This window comes from Dermacentor silvarum, chromosome 1 (genome assembly GCF_013339745.2).
Source record: "Dermacentor silvarum isolate Dsil-2018 chromosome 1, BIME_Dsil_1.4, whole genome shotgun sequence".
Classification (NCBI taxonomy): domain Eukaryota; kingdom Metazoa; phylum Arthropoda; class Arachnida; order Ixodida; family Ixodidae; genus Dermacentor; species Dermacentor silvarum.
Window position 1 is genome coordinate 219,421,024 of NC_051154.1, and position 10,818 is coordinate 219,431,841.

At 50.1% G+C, this 10,818-nt stretch overlaps 1 protein-coding gene across 1 annotated transcript; it reads left to right on the plus strand.

Annotated features, from left to right (window-relative positions):
* Window positions 1-7,706: 7,706 nt before the first annotated feature.
* Window positions 7,707-8,641, plus strand: LOC119437170 (RYamide receptor). The gene has a single exon (XM_037704239.2). The coding sequence runs from the start codon at window positions 7,787-7,789 to the stop codon at window positions 8,639-8,641; it is 855 nt and encodes a 284-aa protein (XP_037560167.1). The 5' UTR covers window positions 7,707-7,786.
* Window positions 8,642-10,818: the final 2,177 nt, after the last annotated feature.

The following is a 10,818-nucleotide window of genomic DNA, read 5'->3' on the forward strand; positions in this document are numbered from 1 at the left end:
GCTGAGGGATTGGCCACATTGCTCGCCACTGCCGCAATCGGACGTATCCACCGTATCGGTCCTTCCTGCCCAACAGCCGCCAGGATTCCAGATACACAACATTTGAGGAGGGCTCTCAAGCGCATCATAATGACGCAACCGTGCCCGCACGGAGTTCCAGCTGTTCCCTGTCGCCACGTAATCGTCGGTTACACTCCCCACTACTTCGGCGGTCCCCATCGCCCAATTCCGCTGGAATCTTCTCGGAAAACTAAAAGATGCAGCGCCCGGAGGTCCCGCTGCGTCGCCTGCCCGACCTGAAAATCCTCTTTTGACCGTGCCCATGCACAACGGGAAACCTCTTGGACGTTGAACTAGACGGTGTGAAAGTGTCGGTGCTAATTGACCCAGGTGCACATATATCAGTAATGAGTTCGCACCTTCGTCATTGGCTCCGCAAAGTGCTCACGCCTGCTACTTCGATCACCGTACGAGTCGCCCACGGCAGTAGACCTCCCGTCGTTGGAATGTGCACCGCCTGCGTGAGCATCGCTGAACGCAATGCCACAGTTCTGTTCGCCGTCCTGGACCAGTGCACTCACGAACTAATCCTTGGCAATGATTTCCTGTCGTTCCACTAGCCCTCATCGATTGTGCTGCCGGTCTCCTACAGTTGGAACTCCCTCTGCCTCAAGATGCCGCCGATAAACCACTCGCGCACTTGTGCTCCAGTCGAATTGTTCGCCTGTTGCCGGAAGCCTCTACGTACGTTCCTTTGTTACCGACCCCACGGGTACCTGACGGCGACTACGTGCTATCACCGACGCTAGACGTGATCCGTACGCGCAACGTAGCCCTGCCGCGTGCGGTTGTGACGGTTGCTGACAACCGCACGTACGTTCCTCTTTTGAACTTCGGCACCATTCCCCAAATCTTACCGCAAGGCATCAGACTGGCGAGTGTATCTGCCCTTAAAGAACACGTCCAGTTTGCTATTGATCCTAATACCGCCGTGCAGTCTCCTTGCCCCAAGACACAGTCCAATATACCCGACAACATCGATAAAGTGATAGCACCTGACCTTTCTACGTCCAACTTTCAGGAGCTGCGCCGCTTGCTATCGTTATACCGGGACATATTTGATTTTGACGGTGGGCCGTTGGGCCAAACCTCTAAAGTAGCACACCGGATCAACACTGGTGATGTTCGCCCAATTCATCGGCGTCCTTATCGAGTGTCCGCGACTGAACGTCACGTCCTTCAGGAAGAAGTCGACAAGATGCTCGAAAAGGAGATCATTGAGCCTTCTTGCAGCCCTTGGGCTTCCCCTGTTGTCCTCGGAAATAAGAAGGATAACAGTTGGCGTTTCTGCGTCGACTATCGTCACCTAAACAAGGTCACTAAGAAGGATGTTTATCCATTGCCGCGAATTGACGACCTGCTTGACTGTCTCCACGGAGCTAAGTATTTTTCCTCGATTGACCTCCGTTCGGGCTATTGGCAAATTGCGCTGCACGACAATGATCGGGTTAAGACCGCGTTTATAACAACAGACGGTCTTTATGAATTCAAGGCCATGCCGCTTGGTCTGTGCTATGCCCCAGCGACATTCGAACGCATGATGGACTCCCTTCTTCGGGGCTTGAAGTGGTCCACTTGTCTATGCTACCACCACAATGTCGTCGTGTTTTCATCTACTTTTTCAAGTCACTTGCAGCGTCTGTCAGTGGTTCTCGATGTGTTCCGGAGAGCTGGCCTGCAGTTGAATTCCTCCAAATGCAATTTCGGTCGCCGTGAAATTACAATCCTTTGGCACCTTGTTGACGCTGCAGGTATCAGGCCAGACCCCGACAAGGTTCGTGCAGTGGTCGATTTCCCCGTACCACGTTCCATCCAAGACGCTCGCAGCTTTGTTGGTCTCTGTTCGTATTTTCGTCGTTTCGTGAGAGATTTTGCAACTATCGCCCAGCCACTTACCGAACTTCTTAAGAAAGACGTGCATTTCTCCAGGGGTCCTTCACACGCTTCAGCTTTAACCACGCTGATAACCCTGCTTATGACACCCCCTATTCTGACCCACTTTGATGACTCCGCCGCTACGGAGGTCCGCACCGATGCAAGCGGTCATGACATAGGTGCTGTTTTAGCACAAAAGCAGCCTGGACACGACCGAGGGATAGCTTACGCCAGCCGTCTTCTTTCGAAATCCGAGCAGAACTACTCCATCACCGAGAGGGAATGTCTTGCTCTTGTCTGGGCCGTCACAAAATTTCGACCCTACTTCTACGGCAGACAGTTCTCTGTTGTCACTGACCACCATGCACTATGTTGGATTTCATCCTTGAAAGATCCAACTGGCCGCCTCGGTCGCTGGGCTTTACGGCTGCAGGAGTACTCCTACTCCGTCATCTACAAGTCTGATCGATTACATCAGGATGCGGGCTGTCTATCCCGTCACCCGGTGGACCCACCCGATTGTGACTCCGGCGACGCTACAAAAGCCTGTGTCATTTAGATCTCGAACCGCACTCATATTGGAGATGAACAAAGGCGTAATGTCGCACTGCAACAACTTATTGCACGGCTGGAGTCTTCGCCTTCAGAGGCCGACCTCCGCATGTTTTTACTCCGGGACGGAATGCTGTACTGTCGCAGTATGACGGCCCCGAGCTCCTGCTTGTTATTCCAGAACAGCTGCAGCCGACCGTCATTGCTCAGCTTCATGACGTACCCATGGCGGGCCACCTCGGCGTTGTTCGTACATACGACCGCTCGCGCCGCCGATTTTACTGGCCCGGCATGTATCGGTCGGTGCGCCAGTACGTCGCTTCGTGCGAGCTCTGCCAACGCCGAAAGAAGCCCACCATTTCCCCTAGTGGTCCCCTTCAACCCCTGGGCATCCCGTATGTGCCTTTCTTCCGCGTCGGTGTCCATTTGCTTGGCCCTTTACCAGTGTCTTACTTAAGGAACAAATGGATCGCCGTCGCAACAGATTACGCCACACGGTACGCGATCACGCGCGCCCTCCCTACAAGCTGTGCAACTGATCTCGCTGAATTTTTGTTGCGCGATGTTATACTTCATCATGGGGCCCCTAAACAACTTCTTACAGACAGAGGCCCGCAGTTCCTCTCAAAAGTAATCGCCGACATTCTTACATCGTGCGCAATCCGGCACAAGCTCGCCACCGCTTATCATCCCCAGACTAAGGGCCTCACAGAAACGCTTAAATCTCACGCTCACGGACATGTTGTCGATGTACGTTTCCTCGGATCACCGCGATAGGGGCGTTAACCTTCCATTCGTGACATTCGCCTACAGTTCATCATGCGACGATGTCACCGGTTTCTCTTCATTTTATTTGCTATTCGGCCGTGATCCAGTTTTACCCATGGATACCCCGCTGCCTTCTGATACGTCTACCACCACTGAGCATGCCCGCGACGCCATTGCTCGAGCTGATCACACCAGTCAGCTTGCTCGCCACCGATTAGCCACATCGCAAGCAAGACAGAAAGCTTTATACGACAGGCATCGCCGGCTCAACCTTTTTCCGCCAGGTTCCCTCGTTCTCCTCTGGACTCCATGCGCGCCGAGTCGGACTGTCAGGAAAGCTTGTGTCGCCTTACACAGGCCCTTACCATGTTCTACGACAAGTCACCGACCTCACCTGTGAAATTGCACCCCTCCAAACCCCGACATCGTCGACTCGCCTCCCACAATGTGAAATTGTGCACGTTGTCCAGCTAAAACCGTACTATGTCTGCGAAACTTAGCCGTCGTCCCCTTGTTACTTGGCGCTCGTGTCCTTGAACAGCACCGAGTCGGTGCTCCTGCCGCCGGGGGTTTGTGTCACAGGACTGGTACCCAAGCGCGTGCACGAGGACGCAGTGAAAGGAAGACGATGAAGGCGCGCCTCGGCTCGTGTGTGGATTTCACCGTATTGCCTGTTGTACGCGTATGTATATATATATATATATATATATATATATATATATATATATATAGACTCCTGCAAATACATATTTTACCTCTCGCTTTCCTGGTTACAATATTTTATACACATCAATGGGCGAGAAATTACTTAGAAAAAAAAAACTTCTGCTTTAACCATCGGCGATGATTGTCAAAGTAAGCGAACGTTTACTGTTTTGTTCCATGCGGCATGCACTTCTCTCTGTGCTTTTTTTTTTTTTTTTTGCCTATTCTTGTATAGCCGAAGCGTCGTCGTTTTGTGCGGCGGTGCAGTGCGGCACCTCGCAGTCCAGCACATGAATGAGAGCGAGGCACTCGATTGTGCGTGCACGACCTTGGTCGCAGGCGTGCGTCTCGCTTTTTGTCGAGTATGTAGTGTAGTGTTACACAACACGCAACGCTGGAGGTGTCCTTTCTGCCGCCGACCTGCAGCCAATCCCGAAGGTGCTGCGATGTTACGTGGCTTCTGAAAGCGCTAGCTGCCACGAGAGAAGGATGGGCAAACTGACGTGTGCTCACTTTTATAAACTGTTGCTGCGGGACGCAGTGCACGCGCCAGGCTTCTCAAAAGCTTTAGCTTGCACGAGGGCAGGACTGGTGAGGCTGTTTTCTGTTGTTCTACGCATGCGTCTGTGGCTGTCCTAAAGGGTAGAGCGTATGGCTGCTATGCTGGGGCAGCCTTATTGAAACCCCATCATTAGGCACATTTTAAGGCGAAAACCTTAAGTGACTCGTTGCAATGGCACATATCCGAAAAGAGCGCCGAGTAGTCCTTCGTTACAAAAAAAAGTACGCGAGTGAAACAAAAATTGGAGGACGCTTAAGCTCGCTTTTAAGAGTGGAGCGCGATAGAATTAAAAGACCCCTGACTGTTTCTCACGCTTCCCGACAGCTGCAGCTTAAGCAACCGTAATGGCTACCGGGAAACACTGGCGGCGAACGCTATGCACGCAGGCGAGCTTTGTGGCAGAAACGCGGCCTCTTGCGTGGGGCGATCCCAGAGATATTGCACAATCGCGCCAAAAAATTGCATAATTTTCAGGTTTCCGTTTTTGTTTCGTACTTTTGATATTTCAGTCTGAGAAGAGTTAACATAAAAGGCATGCGCTGTGGGTGTTTTGTTTCATGACATTTGCTTGTGGATTGTCATTCTCAAAATTCCGAGGAATAGCTTTGCCAAGAATGCAAAACAACGTATGAGCAACATTAATGATAGAATGGTGTGGCAATATAGACCACATATAACGCATGTCATATAAGAAGGCGTGGTATATCATCATCATCATCATCAGCCTATATTTATGTCCACTGCAGGACGAAGGCCTCTCCCTGCGATCTCCAATTACCCCTGTCTTGCGCTTGCGTATTCCAACTTGCACCTGCGAATTTCCTAACCTCATCATCCCACCTGACTTTCTGCCGTCCTCGACTGCGCTTCCCTTCTCTTGGTATCCATTCTGTAACCCTAATGGTCCATCGGTTATCCATCCTACGCATTACATGGCCTGCCCAGCTCCATTTCTTCCGCTTAATGTCAACTAGAATATCGTCTACCCCCGTTTGTTCTCTGATCCACACCGCTCTCTTCCTGTCTCTTAACGTTACTCCTAGGATTTTTCGTTCCATCGCTCTTTGTGCGGTCCTTAACTTGTTCTCGAGCTTCTTTGTTAACCTCCAAGTTTCTGCCCCATATGTTAGCACCGGTAGTATGCAATGATTGTACACTTTTCTATACATTTACCCAAATATATTCGGAGGGCCTGCGTGGTTGGGGATGATTTTCTCCGCCACCCGCTGACATCGCACGCCGACGCCGGATTTTCTGCGACACGGGGCTCTTAACGCCTATCGCGTTAAAAAAAATCATCAGCAGCAATGGCTCATACGCGAAAACTTATGATGCAAAATTATTATCATCAGGAATGGCTCATACTCCGTGAGCAAGCAAAGATGCAATGGCTTAATATTAATGAAGAAACGAAAGAAAGAAAGAAAGAAAGAAGGAAGGAAAGAAAGAAACAACGAAAGAAGGAACGAAAGAAAGGATGAAAGAACAAAAAAAAAAAGAACGAAAGGAAGAAATAAGGAGAGAACGAAAGAAAGAACCTTTGGGTGGTGCTTTAAGTGCTCGCATGTGTCGTTGAGGAGGTCCAGCTACAGCGCCATACGGTTACTTCACACTGCGGCTCGTTATGCCTTGCAAGAAGTGTGACCTCTCCGATCGTATGACTTAATGCATTACCACGTGTGCAGCAGGCTTTCGCCTTTACGCCTTACAGGAGTGTAACTTGCTGCCGACTTTTTTTGTATCTTGAGCCACAAGTCCCGTTAACATGCTGCTGTTTTGAATGTGTACTACGCTTCTCGAGTGCGAGCGCTGATACTCCTGGCCCACTAAGCCATCGAGGCAAGAAACTCAGCGGCCAACCGGCTCACTGATCCACGCTAATCCCCGAGGAGGTAGGCAAAGAAAGTTTCACTATACCCCTCCCCCCCCTACGCACACAAACATACACACCCACGCTCGCACACGCACACTTCGTCTTCTTGTTATCATCCGCGACTGTTATCGCTGAAGTGATAAATTCCAGCGTAATGGTCCTGGTAAAGAGAAGGAGAAAGGGCAACTGTTCCGTGTATGAGAGAGTGATACTCTGTCACACTTTTGAAGGAAGCACACTTGTGTGGCATGAAACACGCAGAGCGCGTGGCCCGCAACTATATAGCGGCCAGAAACAACGGTTTGTGACGGTAACAGAGCAGCGCGTCACTGGCCCGAGCACGAACATCCGTGGGCCACCGTTCCGCGTCACAGCCGCTGAATCCCAGTGCAGCACCAGCAGAAAGGCATCACACTGTTCCCGTATCTTGCATAGCTAGAAAAAATCATTGGCGTATTTCTCGCAATTGGTTGTTTAATTGCCGATTTTAAGCTCGAACTTAAAGTGGGAAACAACCTAACTGATGTTAAATCGCCAAAATTTCTGAGGGCCCGTATTTTGTAATGTTTAATTTCACTTTTCCATTCGTTCCACCATACGTCTCACCGAGAGGTAGTGCGAGCCAATAGCGAATAGCGAAAAGAAGGAATAAACGGAATGAGTCGTTAGAAAATGCCAATGCCGCTCCATATATCTCGCTGTAGCCCTGCAGTTGTGTATTCCCGGATACTTCATCTGAAACGCATCTGAGCCACGCTCAAATTATTACTACGAAGAGTGAGGCAGCGATCTCACCTTGCGCTTGCAAACAACATTTGCATGATCTGCTCTGAACTGTTAGATGTATTCATTAAAACTAAAGTTATCGTTAGAGCGGCAATCACCGACACAAAGAATTATTTTCAACTTCGTGCACCGACACAAACCAACCGAAAACACACAAGCGCAACAGCGAACAAAGCAGGTGCCCGTGTCCCGGCTTGACAAAAGGGAGTGTGAAAACCATTCCCTTATTACCTGCATTTTTTGCTTTTCTTTCTTTTCTTTTTTTTCGACGAGATAAATGGTATAGGCACTGCTCGCTCTGTGTGCACACACAGGCGACACATGGCTACCTCCAACCACAGCATCGGTATTGTAGGGAAAAAAGAAAAGAAAAAGGGCGAACCGGAGAGCTGGAGGAGGCGGGGTGCGTTGAACAGGGAGTTTGCGTCGGCGGCGACGTCACGGGCGGCGCGCACCGTCGGCGTGCGGGGCGCGCGCGGACGCTCGAGGCTCCGCAATCGACCTCGCGGGCCGAACACACGCGGTTGTGCCTCCGTTACGTCCGGGCGCTCGCTCTTCTCGGCTCTGGTTGCTCTCCCGCTGCTACCGCCGCTTCTGCCGCGAGCATGGACCACGAGTCCGCCAACCGGACGGTCGCCGGCAACGGCACTCTGGGACCGGCGTCACCGCTCAACAACACGTCCGATGACGACGAGCTGTACCAGGTGCCCGTGGAGATCATCGTGCTGCTGTCTTTCTGCTACGGACTCATCTCGCTGGTGGCCGTCGCCGGAAATTCCATGGTGCTCTGGATCGTGGCCACGTCGCGTCGCATGCACACTGTCACAAACTTTTTCATCGCCAACCTGGCCGTGGCCGACATCATCATCGGACTGTTCTCCATCCCGTTCCAGTTCCAGGCGGCCCTCCTGCAGCGCTGGGTGCTTCCCGAGTTCATGTGCGCCTTCTGCCCGTTCGTTCAGGTGCTCTCGGTCAACGTGTCCATATTCACGCTGACTGCCATCGCGCTGGACCGCTACCGCGCTGTGACGGCACCGCTGCGCGCCCGCTGCTGTTCCAAGTTCAACGCCAAAGTACTCATCGGCGTCGTGTGGGCCGTGTCAACGGCGGCCGCTCTGCCGTACGCCCTCGCACTGCGCGTCATCCTCGTCTACGACTCCGTGTCCGGCGAGGTGTCGCGACCCTTCTGCATCAACGTGGTGCTGCCGCCGTTCGCCTGGAAGGTGTACAACCACGTGCTCGTCGGCTTGCAGTACTTTCTGCCCCTGTGCGTCATCTGCTACACGTACGGACGCATCGGCGGCGCGGTGCGTAACTCACGCACGCCGGGCAACGCCGAGACCGTGCGTGACACCAACATCATCCGCAACAAGCGAAAGGTGGGCGCTTTGGTTCGCTTGCTGCTGGTTGCGGATATTTTTACTTCCTGCTCCGTTCTGGGACAAGGGACGGCTGCTTAGCTTCGGCCATATACCCTCCCCCCAACCCCGAAAAAAAATGAAAAAGAAGAAGAAAACGCTCTTTATTTCTAGTACTTATTACCATGATTTACAAAAGGACATTTGATAGACGAAATTTCTTATGTGGATATCTATAGTAGCAAGCTGCCTGTCGAGCTGCACTTATATAGAATACTCAGCCCTTTCGCTGTAGCGACGAGGCTCGCATTCACAGTATTTCTTTTTTTTTCCTTTTGCCTTACGCTGTATTTTAGCCTAGGTAATTTAATTTCATAGAGTGAGGTAAAGGACGAAACTTTAGCCTTGAAACCAAGAGTAAACTAAGAGTACATGTCCACTACGAAAGCAGGAAAGTTTGCGGAGAGTATTAGCGCTACCTGGACGCACCTGCACCCCGTGACGAGAAAGGGAAGTTGTACACAATGCACGAACCGAAGAAAAGCAACAAAACACCAAAAAAGTAGAAAAAAAAGAAAAAAGAAGAAATACAGCTTGGGTACAGCAACGTCCCATCGGTAAAGACAAGCACGTCTTTCTTCCTGTGTACCTCTTTGTTTTCTTGAGCTCTAAAGTAGCACGTGGAAGTGTTCCTGCTTTGCACGAACGCTTCCATGTTTGTGCACTCTCTCTTCTTTTCTTTTTTTTTTCTCTGTCTCTCGTTTTCTCGCTTTGAAGTGTGCATCATAGATTAAGAAACACATTACGTCGAAGACTTGCACAGCGTTACGTTATTTTGTCTTTGCCCGTGCACTTTTTACCGGCTTCATTCAGTGAGCCATCTTATAGTGAAATCAATTCAGCACTGAAACAAAGCTTGTGCGTGATAGTTTTGCCTTTTCCAAGTGTTCAGTGCTACAATATTTTTTTTTTGTCCTAAGCCGACAACAAACAGTTGCTGTTTGTATTAGTCAACTTTCCCAGGTTGAAGAGTCTGAACATGTTTTCATGTGCTCTGAAACTCCTTGAAAGTGAGAAAAAAAAATAAGCTGGTGGATGCCGTGACAAAGAGCCGATCACCTGCAGGTGATCCGCATGCACAGCGGAATAACAAAGGGCGCAAAACGGAGCCCGCAATGGAGCAGTCCATTTTGCGCGCTCTATAGACCGCGGAACGCTTTCGAGCCTAATTTATTTGCGGCCTGCGCGTTAGACTTCACTGCCGGAAGCATCGAATCAAACAGGTCCTGCTGGCTCCCAGCTATAGTGCCGACGCTGAGCGATAACTTTGAAAGGTGGTGCCCGCACGTAGAGAGAGAGAGAGAGACAGAAAGAGAGAGAAAAAAAGAAAGTTGGTTTCGTTAAGACGAACGAAATAAGAGATAGACGACGTAATTTTGCAGACTGAATCAGATAGATAGGGAAAGTAAATTATAAACGCGGCAACTTTCTCAGTGTCAGCGCGAAGATCGTGGCCGCCAGATTGTGTAAGGATTCCTTTTCTACGATTCAATTCATTTCTTAGCAGTTCCGCCGAGTGACCACTCTTGGGCAGACTGGGGGCGGGGCTTCATGCGAACCAATGACGAAGGCCAAAATGAGTGGAAAATGAAAATAACAGTTGCACAATACTGGCGGCTATTTTTCTCATCTTGCGCGCATCGCATACAAGTGTGTTCGTTTTGTTGCTCCGCAAGTGTGAGAAACCTTCAGCCGTCTTAACAGAGAACACGCATGTACGAGCTCGTAATTACCCGTTCAACTTATCTACCTTCTAGTTTCTCAGCTCCGCACCGCGTGGCAAAGCACGTTATAAGAACGTCGCGTAAGTACAGTTTGCTTCCAATGTCAGAACTACACGGGCATCGTTGACAATACGCGTACCGAAACAATATGCCAACAACATCTTGTGCCCTCATTTTCCCTGCGCATTAGCGAGCACGCTAATAAAGACCACCATGATGCCCAAAGTGCTTTACTCTGATTTTTCGTTCTATTTCGCCCTTGACGCTCAAATTCAAGATTTGTGCTCATCGCGCGAACTGTTTCCCCGCTGTCTTCACACCTATAATTAACTTTAAAAAAACGTCTTTCTTCGTCTTCAACATGTTTTTTTAAACTATAGATTGAAGCAAGGCGAGCATTTTTTTAACGGTTATATATATATATATATATATATATATATATATATATATATATGATTGCTTGACTTTCTTCAGCTCAACATGAGAAGCGTCCTC

Bases quoted from the DNA above. Each gene is read 5' to 3' on its own strand.
- LOC119437170 (XM_037704239.2), top strand. From the start codon at position 7,787: ATGGACCACGAGTCCGCCAACCGGACGGTCGCCGGCAACGGCACTCTG.